Source organism: Micropterus dolomieu, linkage group LG20 (genome assembly GCF_021292245.1).
Source record: "Micropterus dolomieu isolate WLL.071019.BEF.003 ecotype Adirondacks linkage group LG20, ASM2129224v1, whole genome shotgun sequence".
NCBI lineage: Eukaryota > Metazoa > Chordata > Actinopteri > Centrarchiformes > Centrarchidae > Micropterus > Micropterus dolomieu.
The window spans coordinates 11,026,522-11,050,182 of record NC_060169.1 but is presented as its reverse complement, the minus strand read 5'-3'; the positions used below and the strand labels follow the sequence as shown (position 1 = coordinate 11,050,182).

At 39.6% G+C, this 23,661-nt stretch overlaps 1 protein-coding gene across 2 annotated transcripts in view; it reads right to left on the bottom strand.

Annotated features, from left to right (window-relative positions):
- pde8a (phosphodiesterase 8A) overlaps positions 1–23,661 on the bottom strand; it is a 46,178-nt gene that overhangs the window by 7,386 nt on the left and 15,131 nt on the right. For both annotated transcript variants that reach the window (XM_046032348.1, XM_046032349.1), the window contains 15 exons: positions 17,383–17,439; positions 14,031–14,221; positions 12,864–12,920; positions 12,618–12,672; positions 12,247–12,335; positions 11,962–12,040; positions 11,378–11,518; positions 10,500–10,588; positions 10,312–10,363; positions 10,185–10,221; positions 8,304–8,381; positions 8,033–8,103; positions 5,446–5,610; positions 539–587; positions 260–395 (listed from right to left, as the gene is read on the bottom strand). In XM_046032348.1, the coding sequence (XP_045888304.1) occupies positions 260–395; positions 539–587; positions 5,446–5,610; positions 8,033–8,103; positions 8,304–8,381; positions 10,185–10,221; positions 10,312–10,363; positions 10,500–10,588; positions 11,378–11,518; positions 11,962–12,040; positions 12,247–12,335; positions 12,618–12,672; positions 12,864–12,920; positions 14,031–14,221; positions 17,383–17,439 (1,346 nt within the window). The remainder of the gene's footprint in view (positions 1–259; positions 396–538; positions 588–5,445; positions 5,611–8,032; positions 8,104–8,303; positions 8,382–10,184; positions 10,222–10,311; positions 10,364–10,499; positions 10,589–11,377; positions 11,519–11,961; positions 12,041–12,246; positions 12,336–12,617; positions 12,673–12,863; positions 12,921–14,030; positions 14,222–17,382; positions 17,440–23,661) is intronic.

Below are 23,661 nucleotides of genomic sequence, written 5' to 3'. Positions count from 1 at the left end.
GGGGGGGGGGGGGGGGGGGGGGGGGGGGGGGGGGGGGGGGGGGGGGGGGGGTGGACAGGAGAGGAACAGAGAGAAAAAAAAAGAGAGGAATGGAAGGAGAGAGAGGGGAGGGAGGCAGCCTACACAATATACACATAGAGGTACAGACAGTAAAGGTGATGTTGCTATAGACTAAATGAAAAATGGTATAGATATGTATAGTAGTGTTAATGATAATAATCATAATGTTAATGTGCCCTTAACTGCATTGTTCCCTCACCGTTTCATGGTTGCAGCCTCCAAGTTGACGATGTCAAAGTCCCAAGAATCTTCGTTCTCCATGGTCTGGGCGATGCGAGGGGGGATGTCATTTAATGACAGAGGAGTTATCAGATGACTGGGGATATGGTGGGGCTCTGTGAGGAAAGGAAGAAACACAACAAAGGAAGCAGTCAGATAAAGAATAGAAATTTGCTGTTCACTACCTCTGTACAAAACAGAAGAAATATAATTCAAAGCACTTCATATCATACCTCCTATAAGGTTTATGTAAACTTACGTTTCGTGGAAAAGATGTATTCATTTCCTGATAATCTGCGTAAACCATCCTGTGAACAAGGAGGAAAGAAAGAGTCAGGCACTGATCTGTGAATGAACCAAAAAAAAAATTCAACATTCATCCTTTTTGAACAGCCACATAAGGAGTTCTGCTCAATTTTAGGAGCACCAGAATCACTTCTGTCAAAACATTGCAAGGCCTATGAAAATAATTTGGACAGTGAAATCGTTTGGATGCTTTGGATTCAGTAGTCTAACTGATACATTTACGCTTACATTAGATCAAAAATAAAAGTCTTCTGTGCTAAACTGAGCTGCTAGGAGCACCAAGACAGACAGGTTGGACTTCACAGTCAAGAAGCCAGGGGGAGACCCACAGTGTTGTGATTTGCACATGGATATCAACAAACACGTTTCAATGACCCACAAAACAAGATGAAAAATACCAAGATGAAGCCACAAGTCAGGGAGAATTTCCATCAGACAAGTAGATAGTAACCTCAGAGCACCAGAAGGATCCAGACATATTAAGGTTATGTCCAACAAACATTTGTAAAGGAGCTAATGACAGCCGAAAATCCTAAAACCATGACTAGAATCTCTACAACTTAAATGATTTTCCCAGCAACGAGAACATAAATTAATAAATAAAAAAAAACAAACAAGAAACACAAGTTAGATTTTGGATCTGTCTGAATGTGTTGTTGCTGCATTTTGACAAAGTTGTGGAAGTAAATGCATTTTGACTGAGGCAAGAGCTTATTTCATCAGTATAATAAATAAACCATGAATTTTCCTGATTTACCATACTAACACTTTTATGAGCGTTTTCTGTGCTATGACACAATATTTTGGAGGCTATGTTATGTTGACACATCAAATCGTTTCAACACTAGCATAGAGGGTGAGTGGAGAGATGTGACTGCCAAGCTGAGTTTATTAATGAAACCAATATGCAGTTTAGGAAATGATTACCATATGTATGAACTGTTATAGTTTAGTTGTGTCAGAAATTATACCATGATAATTTATGTATAGATGTCAGATAACCTACAGTAAATTATTCCATTATTTTTTGTCTTCCTCTGGGTAGTGTTTCATGCTGTGATAGTAAATAGGGCTTATCAGTGGGGTAACACTTCATCACCCAAATAATCAAACACTGCTTCTCAGTGGTTAAAAGTATAATGACCTGGCTGAGAGGATTGTGATTTGTTTCAGCTGTGAATAACAGACTACATGTTAAGAATTGTCAAAGTAAAGGTTTATCAAACTGGTTTTAGCCACACGAGTAGCTATAGCAATGTCAGTTGGTTGATCAATCAACTGTCAAGACTAAAATATTTTAACAACTATTGAATGGATTGCCATGAAATTTTGTACAGATCATTCCCAGAGGAGGAATCCTAATGACCACAATCATCCCCTGTATTTTCCTCTAGTGCCACCATGAGGTTGACATTTATGGTTTTGAGGGAAATGTCTCAACATGGCATGGAATCTGATACAGACATTCATGTTCCTCACAGGATGAAATGCAATAACCTACGTTACCTTTTGAGCCCTTACTTTTCCTCTAGCGCCATCATCAAGGTCAGAAAAGTAATATGTCCTAATTATGTCCTAACTAATGACTAGAGCCCTACCAATTTATCGTTTTGCAGATATTATCGGCCAATATAAGCTAATTGCAGATATATCTGTATACGACTTAAAAAAAGAAACAAAGTCAGAGTGTTCCCTCATGTCATGAGTGTTGCATAGTTTGCCCACCAGAGGGCGCGCTGCAGCTCCTCTGTTATTTTTTTTTATTTTTTATTTTTTTGTATTATTCTTTACACTTGTTAAACCACTTTGTAACTTGTTTTTGAAAAGTGCTCTACAAATAAGGATTATTATTATTATTATTAACAACACTGCAGCACCACAGAACAAAACATTGGCTGACCGCAGCTACAAAGAGTAGCTCCTGGTAGCTCTCACACTCAGTGTTCACTGTGAGTTGTTCCTTTGTCACGTCAACTATGACTTAAATAATAATAAAAACAGCCTTCATCACTTCTCCTCTCCTGAAAACATTCATACCAGACTTGCTAACCCTCCCATTTTTCATTGCTCTCTCCCGGGTCACAGCAGGATGTTTAATGTTACAGTAGGTGAGTGGTGGAGGCTAACATTAGGCTGACAGACGTGATGGTAGATTTATTTCTCAAACAGTGCGGCACTTCTAGTGAACGGTCCTCTCATTTCTCCCTAGTTTATTACTTCTAAATATTATTAGACATAACTTACAGCAGCTAACGCTGTCCATTGCTAAATTAGCCACAAAGCCAATGCCATGTTTATCAGTGGAGGAGCGCGAATGTTAATGAGCGATTAAAGTCAGTCTCTCTCTCTCTCTCTCATAAAAAAAATAAAATGATTTGCCTTTGTAGGACAGCTGTGTTTATCATTATAGTAATGACATGAGATATGATATATGGTATTATGATTAGTAGCAGTAGTGGTATATAGTGTAGTGACTATCCCGTTCCAATATTATAGCCACTGCCCTAGTCCTAGAAGAGTAGTTTTAACAAACCTTTGTTCCTTTTTTGGATCCAGCATTCTGCCTTTGCCGTTTGGAAATAACAATTTAACTATCTAACTAATATCCTACCTATAGAAATAAACTTGACCAACCAAAATATTGTAGGCTAGTATACATGTGTGTAGTGTAAATGAGGGAAAATAAATAGTAACCTACAGACTCAAAAATGATATGAAATAAGGTGAGACAAGGTATGGTTAAAACTCACTCCTGTTTCCAAATTCCCTTTATTAATTATACCACACCCACTATGGTGAGGCTGATTTGCCAATCAGTGGCCAAACTGTCCATCAAATCAGTGAATCAGAACTATAACCAAAAATATGGGAAGTCTTAAAATAATAACTACTATTCTTTAAATATAATATGCTATTTTGGCTCCTACATATAGATGTTTTTTTATATTTTATTTATATTATATTTTTTATAGTTTCTGTTTTGCTGGCCCCCACAATACACTATTTACTTTAATTTTCATTAGTAGTAGTATAATTTATAACAAACCAGATATTTTTAAATTTTTTAAATTTATTTGACTCTTTTTTTTTTTATCAAAACCTTACTATATTTTGTTGTACTTTTGTTCAAAGTACTATTTATAACAATAAAAGAGTTTATTTTTATACTGCATTATGTCATAGTATCTTGGTATGGTGTCAACATAACAAAATTTTAGGGATAATCTTTGTTTATATCATGCATTTCCTAAAATAAGGGGAAAAAAAAAATAATAATATCGGCTGATATGCCGGCTATCGGATTTTAAAAATCTCAAATACTGAAATCGGTATCGGACTTAAAAATTCCATATTGGTTGGGCTCTACTAATGACATTCCCCATCAGCCTCCACTGTACTTTGTGTTAAGTGCTGATAAGCACACACTAGCATGCTAACATGCTACTAAGATGGTGAACATGATAAACTATATACCTGATAAACCTCAGCATGTTAGCATGTTGATAGTAGCATTTAGCTAGAAGCACAACTAGCGTGACTGTAGACTCTTTGTCTTATCTTGTTTTATGTTAGCAATAACAATTACAACACATTTGCATCCATTACAGTTCATCAAATGAATAAATATTGTTTAAATATTGTTAAATAAATGTCTCTCAAAGAATAACTATGATAAGAAACTACGATGAAATCATTCATACTGAAATATATTATGTCATATAAAACTATGTCCTCAGGCCATTCTATGTCACTAAAATGTCAAAAGAAAAGAACATAAGATGAAGTTCTCTTCTTCCCTCAAAGAACATTTTGCCACTTGTCAGCTAGGCCTATTTCACCCAGTCATTCTGGAGCAAGACCTATATATTTTGGGCGTTAATGAGTACATGGGTGTGTGTTGCAGGATGAAATGTTTACTTCACAATTGAAAAAGGAAGAGGAGACTGGCTCATCTTTGACCTGAGCATTGTCTCATGGTGGCGCTGCCTCTGTACACACTGGTTATTTTAAGACTTTCTCCCCAGAAAGATGACAGCGCTTCTCTTAATGTTCACAGGCTATTCGGAGTTCAGTTCAAGAACACCTCACCACAATAAACCAGAAATGCAAAGCCGAGAAAATAAATATGCCACCAGACACCTCAGAACAATTATGATCTTACACAAATAATCATCTAAACCTCAACCTCATGGTTTTCTGGTTTCGTCAGCCTTTATCACTTATGCAGAACAAGTCTTTCTGTGGAAGGACTATGTGTAACAATTCTCTGCCTCTGTGTGTCCAGAGTGTACATGTATAAGTAAAGCCATGCTTATTCATCTGATCCAAAGAACAGGATGTTTCCAGGCCTGTGGAGTCAAGAGGAAGAGGTTCATGTGAGTGTGACTGTGTGCAGAGTCTGTGCGGGGGGGGATGGGGGAATGAAGGGTGGGGTGGGCTTTCCTCTCTAGCCTACAGGAGCACAAAGGACAATCTAACACTTCCTCTGGGGTTGTTGCCAAGACTGCCAACTTGGCACTCTTTCTACTTCTGTACTTCACCATTACTGTCTGTTAATGTCTCTCTCCGTCTCTCCCTCCCTCCACGAATATGAACAGAAATCCTCACAAAAACAAAAGTCCAAACACACACACACAGGCACACTAACACACACTCCTGAATCTATGTTTCTTTCATTTAACACATTATCATGAGCATTAATAGTTGATGGACATTTATGTAGACATATTATCACTGTGGAATTCTGCAAACGCTCTGACGTGTGTTATCATATGGGAGTCGATTCATTCATAGCAGAAGGAAGCTGTTTGGGTGTTTCAGATTTCTCGAAGGACCCACCACAAATGACCTGCTGCTTACCGTCATCAGCCCACCCACGAGGTCATTCGTATGGGGATCTTCATCCTTGGTTCCCAACTGTGGGGAGTAGAGCTCAGTGGTCCTCAGGATCTCCAGTACCCGATCCAAGGCTTCTGCCACGGGCATTGGACTACTTTCCTGCGCTGCATTGATGATGTTGATTACCTGAAGGACAAAAACCAACAATAATAAAAGCAAACTGAAAACATATAGTTTATAATAAAAAGACATTTACTGGACCAGAATAGAATAGCCAAAGCAGTATCAGATCACATAACATAAAATAAACACAATTCAAGTAAATTCAGGAAAAGCTGTCTAATAAAAGTGTGTTTCAAATAGATATGGATTCAGTCCAACTTTGTTCAGCCTCTGGGCTCTGAATGAAAATTTCCCCTGTAGTTTTACAAGGGACTAAAATGTCACAAATATAACAAGGCCCATGGCATGAAGCACCCTAAAATTAATCAGTTAGATTTTTTGGATGAATTTGTGATGACACTCTGAGGTTGCCACCAGAGACTCCAAAGTTACTGCTCCCAGCCAAGAAGCAGTCCGTGACACATAACCCCATGTTAAACCACAAATTGTAGTTTTCATACTTTTGTTTAAGAACAGATTAAACAAATTAAATATAAAGATGTACAAGTTAGTGAGTTTTGTAAGTGCTGGTCTTCTTAGAGTCATTTTTGGAGAAAATATATTTGTTGGTTTTCCCTCTGATGTCCTCCAGCTGCTCTGCCTCAACTAGTGGTGATTTACAGAGTTCCAGGCTGACTCTGCCCAGACGGGGAGCTCAGAGCACCGCGGGAGTGTTGAGCTGTTTCTCAATCTGCGTTCTTGTCTGTACTTGTGTTGTTGTGGACTTGCGAAACGTCATCAGTTGCAGCCCAAGTACTGTTCCAATGCAAAAGTCCGCATCTAGCCAAGTATAGTCAAATACCCAAATGTGTTCTCGCTCCACCCGTTTTACCATGCATGCATCAGGTGGTGACTTGTGTGGACTTTGGATAGCCATGTATCCCAGAATGCATTTCACACCAAAAAGTGGCAATGGCGGAGGAGACCCACAACTGTAAGTCATAATACTTTTTTATGCAGGAATATAGTTGTTTAAACTTCAAATTTGTAGTTGATTTCTTTGAATATTTGCTACGACTTTTTCGGAGGAGATGTGAGGTGTTTTTGGCAAAAGAAGGATGGGCAGTTCTTTCATGACTTCTGGTTGTTTCTCAGTTATTGTGTTTGCAGACTTCTGAAGCCAAGCAAAAGATATTGAGCTTGACTGAGAGTATGTGCGTTAGAGACTGCTAGCTCTGATTGGTTATTTTCTTCAGGGAGCGGTGGATTCTTGCAAATGGCAAGAGGAGCAGTAAGAGGAACCTGATTTTTTTCACAGATTATCTGTCTCATGAACTAATATAAGGATCAGTTTCAGCAAATATGCCATATTCCTGTCCATCAGGAAACTGCAAATCACAGAGTTGAGGCAGAGCAGACAGAGAACATCAAAGGGAAAACCAGAAAATACATTCTCCATATAATTTGAGTATTTTTCGCCAAAAATCAGTGACGAAAGTTATAAAGTTCTGTTTTTGTACAGGAAGGCGGCCGCCTTCTCGCCTTTTATGCCACAACTAGACTACACACATGCGCTTCGCAGATATTCATGTAAAAACGCTCAGAGGAACACCAACTTTCACTGCTGAGGTCACATACTTTTCTGTCAACTGTGAAGGTGTTCTTGCGGAGGTCAGCCATTTTACCATTTGCAACTAGGTACCGGTTTCCAGTCTTTGTGCTAAGCTAAGCTAACCGGCTGCTGTAAAGTGGTATTGATCTCATTGTTCAGAACTCACTATTCTCACAATATCTCAAAATATCAATTCCGTTAAAATAAAGTACTGGTTGCAATGATCTAGGCATGAGATAAAAGCATGTAAGATGGTCTCTAAAATTAACATTTTATTTTAAACCATTTTTTCTAAAGTTCTAAAAACAAGATTGGACAAGCCCAGTAGTATAATGCTTGGAAAACATACAGAGTGATTTTCTTTTCTCCAGAATATGAACTTGGAGGTTGTGCAGGTTCTAACAATGGACACCTATGGCGAGGTCAGCAAACATTTGCAAGAGCACAAGTTCTCGCTCACGCACATACACACACAGTACCAGCAGTTCTATCAGCGCTTTATTCTAGAGAGGATGATGCCTACAGGGACTGACTACACAGTCAAATGATACAGCAGTGGAACTGCAGTGTGTCATATGACCCATCCCTGGGGACTTTCTCTGTTTCTGACTATCCAGGCTGCAGACTATATAAACCACTGAAACAGCAGGTCATTCTGGTCCAACATCCTTTCCTGTCTTGTGCATGAAATGTGGCATTTTATCAGCCTATCTTCCCTTGACATGGTATGCGTGGCCTCTAGCCTCAGTACAAGTAGCTGTACAAGAAGTGCTCATGGCGGTTGTGGCAGTTTCATAAATCAAGGAGTTCAGTCATGAGATACAAAACATCAGTGCAAAGTGCTAATCATATGATGGATGTTGGGAAGGATGGTGGGGAGGGAGATGAACCCACCTTCGTGATGGGAGCTTCTATAGTCATGGAGTGGATTCGGGCCATTGAGGAGTGCCTTCGTTGTGAGCTCCCTGACAGAAAAAAAAAAAAAGAAGACATCCCGTTATTACAAATCAACAACAAATTAAGCTGCTGTTTTCCAACCACCTTCCAATGAGTGTGTTTGTGTGTTTGTCCAATCAACACTTGCAGCAAACAGACAACTGGGAAGGTTTCATAATCTGATAAGAAACGCCCAGAGTTTCCATCATCCATCTCCCTTCACTCTCACCATCGCTCCCCCGAGACGTTGTGGATCGTACGTCCAGAGAGCCTTTCCTCCGGTCTTTGTGCTTACTGGATTGGATGTCTGGGGAGAAGAAAACATTTTATATTAAACATGCATAAACACAATTCAAGTTTAGTGACAAGGCTGACTTTGGCCCCAATCACAATATTTTTGGCTGATGAGATGCCTTAATCAGTCCAACATGTATGTAGAAATCTGTTTTTGATCCCTGTAACTACTTTTTCCTGTGATGTCACAGGGATGAAAGGGAAGCAGCTGGACTACAAGAGCTGTTTTCAAGCAGTTCAGAGCAGTGTTTTCTGTGGGAGATGGGAACTCCCTATGGGCTGGACTTTGGGCTTTTTCACTCTGCAAACCTATTACATGCACAAAAAAGGTATATAACTCAATAAAGAAGAGGGGAAAAGCCAAAAAGCATAATACCACCTCTTTAAAGCAGCAGGACGTTGGATTGACTCAAAATAAACTAGTGTGTATTTTCATGGTAATGAAGGAACATGTCACCCAGTCCAACAGTGTGGCTCACTGATGTGTTTTCAGTAGTTTATGGACAAAAGTGGTCTATCACAAAGAGGAATAAGACATATCAGCTATGGCTTCACCAACAATACTATATATACCAGATCTATGCTTTAAGTCAGCAAAGGTAATTTTCTTGACCTCCACAAATTTGCACCTTTGTTTCAAAAGTGTTTCTGCCTTAGATTAGACCAATACAACAAATTCTGTGTGTAATTTTATTCAAAGGGATTTTTACTGTAATTATGGTTGTTTTGTGGGGACACAGTATAAAGTGAAAGAAAGCTTTTGCATGAGTAGACAGTTCTGCCATGGTCAAAGTGTATATTTTAGTTTGAAATGACGCAAAAACACACCTAAAATGTCAACAATATATAAACAAAAAGTCTAAGATGATTGGCATAGAAAAAACGCAAGCTTTTAATAATTTTTTTTTCAAATTGATAAATTACTGTGCTGACTGAAAACTTTTGGTTGGGTTGTACCACAACATTAGAAGAAATCAACCTTTAGAGCCCCTAATCAGAACACCTAGGGGATGTAGGGGTGTTGGATAAGAGTTACTGTGAAATATATTGTGCTGTAAGACCATGCAAAGCTTCATAAACAAACTTTCAAAGTCACTTCTTTTCAGTGAGCTGGTGAAAGGACGCCAACACAGGAGAGATATGATCCCTGTTTTATTTGCCTGTCAGGAGCCTAGCTGCTTCATTTTGAAATCACTTGCAGCTGTGAACTGGCTTTACAGTTGATACCACAATACAGCAAGGAACAATAGTCCAGTTTAGAGGAAATAAAAGCATGGATAACTTTTTCAAGGTCAACAAAAGACAGAATTCATTTCTTTTGAGATATTTCTCAGCTAGATAAAGCAGGATTGGGCACTCTGTTAGTCTACTGTTTAAAAATTGGGTCACGATTAAAATAAACAATGATTTTCTGGCATGGTGCAATACATTTGCTGACATATTTCCAAAGTTTTTCAGTTTACAAAGTTCAGGTTGTGACTATCTCCAATTCATTGTTAAACATATAACAAATATTTGGTGTTTGCCAACAATCAGTTAAAATAAGCACAGTGTATCATCTGTGTAACAATGGAATTAAATTATGCTTCCTAAAAACAACCACATTGCTGGCCCTCAGATCGTCAAATCTTGTGACAGATTACAAGTGACACGGAAAGAACTTCCTTCACTAATGCTAATAATTGCCTAGCAGAGAGAACCTGAACTGCTCAAATCTGCATGACTCCACAGTCGTTTGAGTGGTTTAGCATAATAAAATCTTGCACTTACAGGGGGCATTTTTATGGAGCAGAGAGAATTTTAGGATAGCTCTTACCTGTTTGAGACTCTGCCTGCACACTGGTTTTATCACTCTGCATGGACAGAGGAAAAAAGTGTATTGGTAAATGCAGACCAGAAAGCTCTTTCCATTCATTATTAAATCAGAAAAAATGGAAACAAACCTTATTATTATCATTTAAAGGCCAGTTGATAGACACATAGTGTCTGATTTTTCTGTGAATTACAAAAGCCAATTAGTACATCAGGGAAGTATTATGCATTCATATATTTTTCCAGTATAACTACTCACTTATTGTAAATTACATTTAGCAAGACTGAATCAGCCAGGCCTCAACATACTGTCACTTACCCTCCCTGTCCAATTACAGGTGTGATCTTCACATTTTGCTGAATGCTGTCTCCATTCTTCTTTTTGGCATAATAAATCCCCTGCCACTCCTAAAACATCATAGGCCAGAACAGAGACAGAGGAAATGAAACATACAGACACATAATTTAAAGACATAGGAACATATTTAGGAACCATTCAATGTAAAAATGGATAAAATATAAGATTTGAAAATGTGGACTGTGGGGTGGACTGGGTGTAGCATTGCGGTGTCTGTGGTGCAGGTTAGGTCGGGGGATGGTGTGCGTCAGAGTATTTCAGAGAGCAGCAAGTTACTTTAATGGGTAGGGGAAGCGCTCCTGGAGTCCAGTGTGCTTGTTTCATGTCCCCCCACCTATAGACTGCTATGGCAGCTTAAAAAGGCCCGTCCTGCTGTTAGCCTGTCTGGGTATGACCTTCGCTCTCTGTGTAGTAAGATTACAGCACAGCCATCAACCGCTGTTCTTATGCACATGAAACAGAGCTGCTGGATGGCCAGTGGTGCAAATTTACAGCACACATGGATGCATGTGCACGCATGCACGCACAGACACAAAGGAGCAGGAGCAGATGAACATAATTTACAAGAATGATCTAAGTGTCAGAATCAGCTTTATTGCCAAGTAGGTTTACACATAAAAAAGGAATTTGCTTTGGCATTTTGGTGCATAACAATAAACATAGTAAGTGGAAAATATAAGAAAGACATGAGATGCGATAGTCTACAATGACAACTATATTACATGCCACTATGTATATATCGTGTATCAGCAATCACAAGGTGATCATTTATTTCCTGGTGAGGTTGAGTGGCCTGAAATGTATAGTGTAGATGAGATGATTTCATGAATGCATATTACCTTTCCTTTCCGTATGCAGGAATTTATTGTTTCAAGGAGATCAGGCTTATTCTTCTCACTTTTAGGCACTTCTATTATTTCCTTCCCTATTAGCTCGCCTCGTTGGTAGCCCATAATGGACTCATAGGCAGGATTCACGTACTGTAAAGGAGAGGTAACAAGGGTGTTTAGACTTGAACTGAGATGGCGATCTACTGTTCATTAATTTCCACAGTAAGTTTAGACAAAATTAAGATGATGACCTCTAACGACATATGAACCTTGCCAAACAAAACACCATGTATTTAGAAAAGCTGACAAAATCGTTGCCGATTTCAAAAAACTCAAAATACATATTTTATGTGAAAACATAACGCGATAACACAGGCTACAGTGCTTTGACGTTAACAAAAGGAGGCATTCAGAGGGGCAGAGACCGCAACAATCACTACTGAGATCTGGGATCACAAGACATGAACAGGCACTAAAACAGGAGAGAAGGAGAGAGAAAGCAAGAGGAGGAGGAGGACAAGAAGGTAGACAGATAGATGAATTGTTCGTCACAATAAAGCAGTTATAAGTATTTGAGTTGATTAGAAACCCACCTGAATTACTTGATCCTCAGAAGTGATCTCTATGGCCTCTTGGCTTTGTTCTAGAGCTGTGAAAATAGCATTTGCAGCCCTTGTATAGGTAGAGAGAGAGACAAGTGAATCAGAATCATTAACTTGTGCAACAAGCAGAATGTCCAGCATCTATTTATATTTTAATTAAATTAAAAAGTGGATAATCTTTATAATGTCTTGCTGTCAGTGCAGCAGCTTTGAATAAGGGTATTTTGTAATTAATTTAAAATGTAACTACAGCATTGTGTATAGTACACAACTAACCTCAGTTTGAACTGAGCCCGCACCTCTCCATGCTCCAACTGTAGCAGCTCATTATAGCAGGCCATCATATTGGCATTCTCCACATATCTCTGGAGGTCAGAGTGCAACACAGATCAATCATAGACATCTTAAATTTCATTTCCATATTGATGTGTTATAAAATATGTTATAATGCTGATAATGCTTTGAGTAACAATGATTCAGGTATAGGGAACTCGATGCACATAGTCTACTAAGCAAACAACAAGGATTTACAATCTGTATTCTTGTCTGACACTGCTGAGTGTTGACAGTTGGGATATAAAATACATATCAAAAGAATAATACAAATACAGCCAGCAGAAGACACATTCCCACACAATGTTGCTCACCCTATTAAAGCCAGCATTGATCAGGGGCATCACAGAGGCTTCCTCTCTGTCTGGCCTTAAAATAGAACACATGTAAGCATTGCAATAACAAATGTTTGTTTAGAGAACATAGGACAAGCTGCGGGGCTAGAGACCTCCGCTGAGTCAGGCATTTTAATTCTGACAACACTCCTAAAAGTTAGCTGCTTAAAAATACAGCGAGGAAAAGGACAAGAAGGGGAAGGGGGTTCAGCGAGTTGTACGTACCTTTTCACAACGGCGACTATCACAGTGTTGTCTGAAGAGTTGGCCGCTCTAATTGACCTGAATGTAAACAGAGAGAGCCTTTTAGCCAGTGAGCAGGCTGGTGGAAAAGCCCATGGCATCAAATCAATGTATTTTTCAGTTTTTCACGCTCCGATTCTCCCAGGCAGGCAGAGCCCAGTGGAGGAGCTCTGTGAGCAGGCCTAGGTCTCTGAAAGAATGCAGTGTACAGGGCCACTCATCGGCCTGTGGTTTTCCCCAGCCAGTGGTCATAAAGGCCCTTTAGTTCCCCATCAGAGCCTGTGCGTGTACACTGAACATATGGATTGGCCAAAATGAATAGGGTTAACATACACACTGGCAGGGTAAATGAATGTTTGTAAATGTGTTTTTGGTTTGGGCAGAGGCTAAAGATAGTGGGTGGTATGGGCAGGCACCGCTCATTTCTCGTTGACATGACTCCACTATGTAGCATGCGATAGAAGCTGGTGAGTGCAAGGCAAGCTGGCCATTTACTCCCACAGAGTCATAACCACACGTGCTACTAAATCTACTGTAACACATGAAATGGCATGCTATAATTGGTCCTATCAAGATAATCTAGTCTGGATTATGTCTTTGGTCGTTGATGGCAGTCACTATTAGAATTCAAATTCAATTCAACTGTGTCCACTACATCAGTGATTCCCAACTAGGAGCACAGGGTACTTCCGCAGTTGCCAGGGGGGGGGCAAAGAAAAATTGTGGAGTAGCTCAATTCATTTGAAAAAAATAGTATTTACAAATTGATTTAAAAAGGTCAAGCTAAAACTAATGGAATAATGGCTGAAATAGAAGTAATGGATAAATGGTTATAAATGCTTTGACCACTCCAGTGGTAATATGAATGCAAACATCTAAACACTGATAGTTCAATTGTATGAAAACATAATTTTAACGATATACACTTGTATATAATTAATAGTCTTAAATAGAATCCATCTTAAAATAATATCAAACACCTGTTATGATCCAAATGTTCCACATTTGGAACATGACAGGTGTTAATGGGCTATTTGAGTTCATCTGACAGGGCGGTGGGGAACACCAAACAAAAAATTGCTGGGTACCACCAAAACTACCTAACATCCTAGAAATACAAGCACACTGATGATGAGAGAACTGTCCTACCGGCATAGTGCTTCGGCGTCAAAGTGTCTGGAATGTCTGTGGTCAATGATGACGAGGTCATGATGCTTCTCCAAGAAGCATTCAAGAGCCGACTCTGGTGTTCGTGCCATGCTGCACCTGAAGTTGGCCTTCTCACATGCCCAACAGAAGCCATTACTTTGACTGTCCTCTTTGGCAAAAACTAAAAGTACCTGCAAAAAGAGAGATGGCATACAGGATATATATCCAACTGAGTAATTTGTTTTATTAAGTTACCTCTTGTAATGTCATACTGCTATTATCCATATATATATTACTTATTTAAATACTTAACAATACATAAGAGATCATATTTAAATATAAACTGGATAAAGAACACAGCAAAATAAGGATTACAAACAAACATCAGAAAAATCTTACATTTGAGCAGGTATATACAAACAAGCATTACGAAGTGCTTTTAAAGATGAAGTGAAGTGGTCCATAAAGTCAGGAACAGAGATAGCCAGCAAATCCTCACATTTGAGAAATGGGACCTACTTATTTTGATATTTTTGTTTGATAAATAACTGTTTCAAATTAAGTAATCAATTAATTAACACATCGTTTCAAGATTAATCATAATGCAAAGTACACATCATTTTGGCAAGACATGCAAAACAAAGTGTGCAGTCCTTTAGTAGGTGTAAAGTACTTCGACTAACTAACTTTTATTATTGTAAAACATTAATAGAGTTACAGGGCTGAATGATATGAAACTTTGATTTGATTAGGAAAACCGGTCTAATCTAAACTAATCATAAATGTTCTCCCTCCAACCTGCACTAATGCTTTCAGTTCATCAAGAGAAAGTTACAATAAAAATGTGGTTTTGATGAATCAGTGTATCAACAGCTCTGAGTTGTCAAATCATTGGTGCACTCATGCTATTTGCGCCTGTCATCCTAATCAACCTGCAGTGCGGGCTAGACTGTGAGCTCAGGCCTCCACTGGACAGGCCCTGATTGATCAGGCTCAGCTCGCACTGTAGTGCGTCAGAGATTTTATTGTCTGCTGCCATGATCTATGACACAATTAGTTGAGGTGGCCTTGACTGGCTGTGGCCCCTCCCACCGGTCTGCCAAGGCTGTGGCAGAAAGTGCTGCTGCTACCGTCAAACCAGCCATTGAGAGCACACTCTCTCTCTGCCAGCATACTTTCATATAACCTCTTACTTGCGTAAATACTGGACCAGAAATTTAGGCCTGCCTCCAAGAGCAGTGCTGCACTAAGAGTAGATTCATGAGTCACACTCTCAAACAGACGTCATCTCTAACTGTTGGCAGAGAGCAAAATGAACGTAAAGAAGGGAATGTTTGTTCTGCAGTTTGCATCACACCTGTAAAATTAAGTTACGGCACAAAGACGTGACTTTGTTGAGAAAACTAGAACTACTGTCCTCCACACAATTACGGGATAGAGGATTGGTTGTTTTGACAGTTGTCCTCTTGATTCATTCTGGCGGTGAGGCTTTAGGCCTGAAGCACAGAACCCCTACACCCAACCATATTCCACATATGAACATTTTCCCTACAAGCAGCAATAAGTGTCCGGGTCATAAATACATCATCACGGAGTCCTGCAGCTATGTTTGGTACGCACACGGAATTAGATCAGAATTCCACATTGGGATGTTGGTAGAAAAGTCAACATTCCCGCAGAACTGGAGGAACGGGGTAATATAGGCTGAGATAAGGTCTATTCAGATGCCTGTGCTCAGACTAGACAGATACGGCCAGCTCAGTAGTAACACACCCAGTCGCAACAGACAAAAAATAAATCTCTCAAAGCAGCTTTTTTTTTTTTTTTTTAAGGGGGGATACACTGTTTATGCTCCACAGAAACAGATGGAAAAGGCAGAGAAAGAATCAGCGAGAAAGACAGCAAGAGGAGGAAAAAAAATAGTTTGAAGGGGGTAGCAAGAATTTTGGCAGTGTCTGATCGCTCTATCTAGAAAACATTGTTGAAAACAGAGGGCCTGGCCAGATCCTGTGAGCTGCGAAAAAAGAGGAGGAGTAGAGATGAGGAGGGCATGGCAGGATCAGCTGTGAGTGACAAAAACAGGAAGGGGATATCTCTCTACCTCATTTTCCTACTGTGGCCACACTGAAGTGCATCAGACAATAAAGCCGAATCTGTGCACTCATACATGGCATTAAATTACAGGACGTCTACTGTATTGCTTTTGTATTGCTTTTCTTTGGCCCTCACTGACTTCATATCGTCATTGATGTACTAAGTTTAGCAGTTGTTGCATTTTGTTGCTAATAAAAATTTGTATTTGACTTGAAGGAGCTATACACCAGGGCTGCAACTTACAATTATTTTCATGATGATTGTTTTGAATTTCTCTTTCAAATGTCCTATTTTGTCTGCGATGGACTGGCGACCTGTCCAGAGTGTACCTCGCTTTTCGACCGATGTCAGCTGGGATAGGCTCCAGCCCCCCGCGACCCTGTACGTAGGATAAGCGGTTGACGATGGATGGATGGATGGATGTCCTGTTTTGTTTGACCAACAGTCCGAAACCCAAAGTGTTCAGTTAAATCCAATATCTGAGAAAGAAAAGCTGCTACACCTCACATTTGGGCGGTTGGAACCAGCAAATGTTGGCGTATTTGCTTGAAAAATAAATAATTGGATTAATCGATTATCAAAATAGCTGATGATTAATTTTCACCTCTGCCATTCACCCTTGAAACCAAGATGAAACCAAATTTTGCACAGTTTCAAAATACATTTAAATTCTTAAAAGGAATTTTTCAAACACTCCAAGTTTTCACACAACAGCAGCAATGCATGCCAAAGAACGAGCACAGTAACAAACTGTATAATGAACCATTGAACGTCCTATTTGCAGTGACGAAACTGGTCCATGGATCCTCTGTGCAGTTCTTCCATAACATGCATTGTTCATTATGGTATGTTCTTCGTCATAAATGTTTGGCCTTGCTGCCTTGACAACCGAAGACTGCATCACACACAATACGTCCATTAACAGTTTTTTTTTTCCTTCCTCTTCTTCTTCGAATGTTTGCATGGGGACTTTTTTTCTCCCTTTAATCTCTTAGCGAGGTGTGGTATCGTTGAGAAATTCAAGATTAGTTCTAACTGCAAACAAAAGTGGGTGACGTTTTGAAATACTAATCCGAGAAAAATGCTACCAAATATTGACAGTCACACCAAGTTTAGCTCCGCGGCTCAGCTAAAAGCCACCTAAATGATAGAGACATAAACATTTCAATGGAGCACTTCTGTTGTTCTGTGGAAAGCCTGAATGCGTTCAAGCACATAAGCATCAATCATTCAGATGTTTGGCACTGTTTTACAATACCTGAAGTGGGTCTTTAAATAACTTCATTGGTCCAAATTGCACCTCTGTTAATGCGGTCTGAAAGATAACAAGAAGAATACAAAGATTAGAAAAAAATGATTTCATAAATGTGATATTTTCTCAGTTATTTCATGTTTGTGTTTTGTTGACTTGAATCATCAAAAACAAATGCTTTGTAATTCAATCCCCTGATTTCTAAAATAACTGAAAGAGTAAAGCTGTGAAAAAAGTCCACACAGACAGGTTTTCAACTCATTACTCTTTCCCTACATGAGCTTACTCTTTTCTGTCTGCAAATAATTTAGCTTCCTTCCTGCTAAATGGAACCCAGCTCAGGGGTTTGTAACCATAGCAACAAAGCCCCTTGCGGACCGCCATCCCTCTAGAATTCCTCTTCTCCGTAAACAATCTACACATGTGAGGACGAATACAGAGAGGAATTTTAGAGCATGCCGGGCAGCAGTAAATCACTTCTTGCTAAATTGTAAGCCTTTTGAAAGCTCCATGAAACAACAAAGGGGGGAGAAAAAAAGCTGATTAGCCCTCGGTTGTAGCCAAATCGACGTCATCGTGACACTAGGCCGTTTGTTGCCCGCAAACAAGGAGTGTGGCATCGGGATTGCTACAAGTTGATGCTTTGTGATCATCTGATCTTTCACAGACACGAGGACCTGGTCGTATGATGGGCTCATGTGTACTGGAGAGACAGTATGCATGTGTTTGTTAATGTGTGTTTCTGTGTGTGTATGTGCCTTTACATTAGGGACTAACATATGGTAATGCCACAAACTCATGCTTTTCTAAGAGGGAAACAAGACCTAGTTTTCCTGTTGTCAGATATGATTTCAATTACTCTGACCATGTGTGTCAGAACAAATAATTCAGTCCTCAGCTTTATTAATTTTGATTAGAGACTTGAACCACTCATTCATTTTCCTGTGGATGTGAAACAAAACATTCTCTCTTCTACAGACTACGGCTTAGTTAATGTCACAGATGGTGGCCGCGCCGGCCGTTTGTTGGTGAGCTAGTTGAAGTCAGGGTCTTGACGTATGGAGTTTGGCCACAAAGCCTCCAGCTAGCTAAGGCCTAACAAGAGCGTTAAGCAGCGCTCTGTCTCCATCCAGGGAGACTTCCGTCTCTAACTGACATGGACACATCCAATGCAACTGCAGCGGAGGTTGTGTAACTCGAATATCCACACACACACACACACACACACACACACACACACACACACACACACACACACTCAGAGCGTTGAGCCACACTGCCAGCTTCTTTGGGCAACATGCGTCTCTTGTACAGTACACACAACAATAAATCACTCAGCCAAGCATTTGCATCCCACAGACATCATGCTGGGACTCAACCAGAGACAAACAAAGCAGGGGAAGTCAGTGAGCATGTAGGCCAGGCGGGCAAGGAGTGCGGACATGGTGTGTATGCCTACGTAATCCATGTCACGCCCTCTTGTTGTATGCTGCTGTGTTGTACCGGTCACACAGGGATCACTGGAATTTGGAAAATATACTTGTTAACTTTAATGATTTCAACCATATCAACTAACCCCATTGCATTTGTAGCATATAAAAATTCCTAGCTACCAGGGCCAAATGACCCCTCACAGAACTCTGGGACAAAAATTTGCTATGGGCCCTTACTGACCTTGCTGCTTCACTCAACCTCTGTGCATTGTGTACATACACACAGTTGCCAGTTTATTAAGATGCCTAGCAAAAACTAATATAGTCTAACACAACAGTCCTGCAATAAATCCTACCTTCAGAAAGGTTATAATGTTTGTACACTTTTTGTATGGACCCATTTTAGAGAGGTGTTGAATCAACTTTATGGAAATTTTGGAGGATGGAGTTTGTAGTGCTGTTAAATTGTGCTGCATCATACTCAGAGATGTTTTTAATATTATGTCAAACTCATTTACATCAAGAGGGAAGAGTAAAATCATCACCTCTTTAAAACAGCTTCAACAAAAACTGAACATTATAAACTTCCTGAAGGTAGTATTTATTGCAGGGCTGAAGCACAGCCCTGCTTTTACCAAGCTATATCTAATAAACTGGTAACTGAGTATATGCATGAAGTTTGGAATTAGTAATAGGTTTGTGGTAATTTGGCAAAAATATATTTAGGAATGTGCACCAAGTAAGCACAAAATAAACCTAAATAAGACCTCTCAGCTAGATTCTAACTTAGATAATTGTGCAGGTGTTGTCTTGAAAGGATAGGTTCACATGTTTCTGTCTTAAAACAATATTCACATGCCTATAAATACATTTAAAAATTTGAGCCTTCCCTTTAAGGCCCTTATCAGTCCTGTTTTTTAATTTTGTTTTAGGTGGAGTATACAGTATCGGCAAACTAATTTACAGTTAATCTAGTTTAGAGTGCAATGATCAACCATTTTCTTTCCTAAATCCAATTCCTCTACTCAGAATATCTGCTGAAAAATAAGTAACAAGCCGATACCAGTGCTCTCTTTTCCCCAAATTTTAAATATGTATGCTAATCTGTGAGAAACTCATTGGAATGTTTTTTTATGTGCTAGTGATGCTGTGGTACTAAACGGTGAGTCAACGGCACACAGTGATTAAATGAATTCAGTATCTGCGCTAATACCCATCAGACATATTCGGTTAACAACTAAATCCCTGAATATAATTACAACAAACCAACTGCCACATAGTGAACCTGGAGACTTTGGGCACTCTAAGGGGCCCTAAATGCTGGATGTGACATAAAACCTTTCTGAGCACATCAGAGATGCTAGGTGTCTACAGTCATCTCAAGCAGCATTCAGGACAGTATGCAGTCTCCTGCTACTCTCATTCAATACACCTAATGTATTTACATAGCAGAGTTGTCTCTGACCCTATATCCTGCTCCCAGTTTATCCGGCCCTATAGATCTCCTCCTCCTCCTTCTCCTCACCTTCCAGCCCACCAGCTTTTTTGTCTCACACACACACACACACACACACACACACACACACACACACACACACTGGGAGAGTGGCTTTCCACTAAAGTGAAAAACAGGAAATTGGATGACATTGTTCGGTGCGCCGACGTCAGCAGTGAGAGATAGAAAGAGTAAACAGCTTCCTCCACCCCAGAGCTGGGACCAGAATGCAGGGAATCTTGGGATGTCTGACCTACTCGTGCTTCTTAGGAAAACGTGCATGGCTGCTCCGTTCACTAACAATCTCCAGATCTCTCGCCTTGACACAGCTCTCTCAAGCCAATATGCTCTCTCTCCCTCCTCTCTCCACTTTTTCTTCAGTTCCCCAATGTCACTTCGTCCCTCCTTAAAACTTCTCCACATGTGGTTAAGTGGAGCATTATATGCAGAGCTGATAACTCTACAGCAACATTAGACAAGATCAGCATTTCTCCCTTGGAGGGAGACGAAGTGTTGGTCTCACAACTAGTGGTAGGGTGTCTTGCATTTGTTTGCGTACGTGTATATGTGTTCCTGTCTAAAAGTGTGAATCAAATGGAGATGAATCAATGTTCTTCATTAGGTTTGATTAAGGGGAGCAGTCCCAGCCACAGGTGTGGACGCACACTATGTACCAGACAAACAGACAGTCAGACACACTAACGCTCACACACACTGAGCTAAGTGATGGGCTAAATGGCACAGTGACACATCAGCCTCACCACATGCTGAGCCACTCAGATAGTAGTGCTAGCGGCCCATGCTGTGTGTGTTACCTCAAAGAGAATAACTGACTTTCATGTGTGGCCACTTACATTTGCTGCCCATTGATCTAAACTAAAGCCATCGATAAAAATGGGGTTTCAAACCTGAAACCAGTTCAGTGAGTAGCCTGGCAAACACCTAACTACATTGATTTCAGTTAAACTGAAATCAATTTCAACTAACAAATTGTTGCAAAAAATACAAATTTTTTTTACAAAAAATATGAAAGAATCATATATACAGTGTTATAGTCTTAATGCTGTACAATTAAAACCATGCAGCTACAAATTTGACGACTCTGATTATTTTCAGATAAACTGAAGGATTAGCTGTGCCTTTGTTGGTGGAGAAAATTCCCCTACTTATCAAGCTAAATAAACAATTTAAAAACCCACAGGATTATTGGAAAAATGCACCATCAAAGTGGATAACTGTTTTTCATGGCTCTTGAAAAGTTAACATTTAGGAGATACATGGTTTTCACAGGCGATGATCATATATTGAAATTATGATCTTGAAAAATGTATCCACATATTTGTGTTTAGGACTGAAAAAAAACACAAAAATAGGATTACAAGATTGAAATTTAGTACATTTATTCTCACAATAACCAATAAACTACCATCAACGTAAGGCCATCTGCACAGGACGCTCCTCAAAGTCAAAGCTAAAAGCAACATAAACCTGACTATACGTATTGGGGGGGGAAAAAAAGGGAAAAAAAAATATACCAAGCAGACCTACAGGTAGACAATTCCAAAATCACTTTGTCTTGTATTGCATCAATATCCACTTTTATATGATAAAGATACACTAGGGGACTTCCTCCCAAAGGCATGCGGTGCAAGGTTTTAGCCTACCCTACGTCTATCAAGCACAACTACGACTGTGTCCAAAATCGTTCCTTACTAGCGATGTGCGTATCAATACTATATCGATATTCCTGATCCCAACGTTTCGTAGTCTAGCATCAATACTCACAAAAAAGGAGTGATATATAAACTTAGAAATTTGGAATGAGTGTGCATTTTATCATACGCAACTTGCTGTCACCAGGATGATCTAATTATACCCGGTTGATAGGAATTACTTTAGGAACTACTTCTCCTTCCGCTTGTCAAAAGTCTTGTGTCTACTATGGCTCTGTGACGTAGCTTATTTGAAGTGAACCACTGCAGCCCTTAATCTGAAAGCTGACTTTGGCTGACCGTAAAAGGAGTAATGTCTGGCTGAATTTTAGCTGTGAAGATAATATGCTGTGTGTGATGTCTGTGCAAAGAGGATGAAATACTGTGGCAAAAGCAAAAACCTCTTGAATAAACTAGAAATAAAATACCTAAAAAGTATCGATAACAGCAATACCTGCCTGGCCATTACTTGGTACCAGATTGTAAAGGAGGTAAATGGTATCGCACATCACTATTCCTTACTCACCACTATGTAGGGGTTTTATTTAGAGGACTATATATTGTGTAAATAGGCAAGATCACTTTTTGACATGATGATAAAGTGACAAAGTGATGGTTATGTGCTAGAATTGAGAGCTGAATGTGTTGGTATTTTTAGTAATCTCTCAGCAGTGATTTCATACTACTATTTACTTTTCAAAATTATTTTTTTATTTAGGGCCAGCAACAGATTTTATTTAATTCCCCTATACACATTAATATATTATACCTTTACTTCAGTACGCAGGTGCAGTAGAAACCGCACACATTGTCAGTGATTAAGCCCAGACTCCAGAATTCAAGACACTGAACTTCCCACATTACCAGCACTTCCTTTCATTCAGTGTCTTCCCTTTATTTTCTTGCGCACTAATTTCCCTTGCTCTTGGGCCCACTCATTCATCTACATGCTAGATTAAAAACAAAACTATCTGTCACCTGAAGGTATGTTACATACACATTCTGTCTCATTCTCATCATCTTTCACATGTTTTCTAAATTACAGCACATGCATCTGTGTCTTTCTGTGCAGCACTTTGGGATGCAACTGTGTTTAAAGCAGTTTGGAAATCAATATAGCTTGCCCTGGTGGCAATGCATTAAAAAGGCTAAATAAAACATGTAGTATATATTTCCAATCGGCTCATATTCCTATCTGGTCTTTTCTGCATTGCTTTAATACTGTAGACAAAGAGAAGTAAAAATACTCCTGAGTAAAAAAAAACCCAATACCTCCCCCACTCATATGAAAATTAAACATTCGTGTAACGTATTATTGTAACTGCAGTTCATCCATTTAGAAAAATAACTGCAACCGTGTGTATTCTGGCTCTGTCCACATGTCTTATCCATGGTGACCAAGCCCACAGTCAGTCAGGCAGAAGACTTTAGTTGAGTCACTGGCATGGCTGAGGGAAACTAGGGCACGGTGGATCAGTTTGTCCCAGAACATCATTGCTTTCTCTGTATTTCTATCTACCTCTCTCACTCTCCATCTCTGCCTCTCTCTATATATCTGCCTCTCTCACTACAGAGGAAAGACCAACCTCCTGGAACAAAAACTGCAATGTCTTATAAGATCATGCCCTAAAAGGAATATTCATTT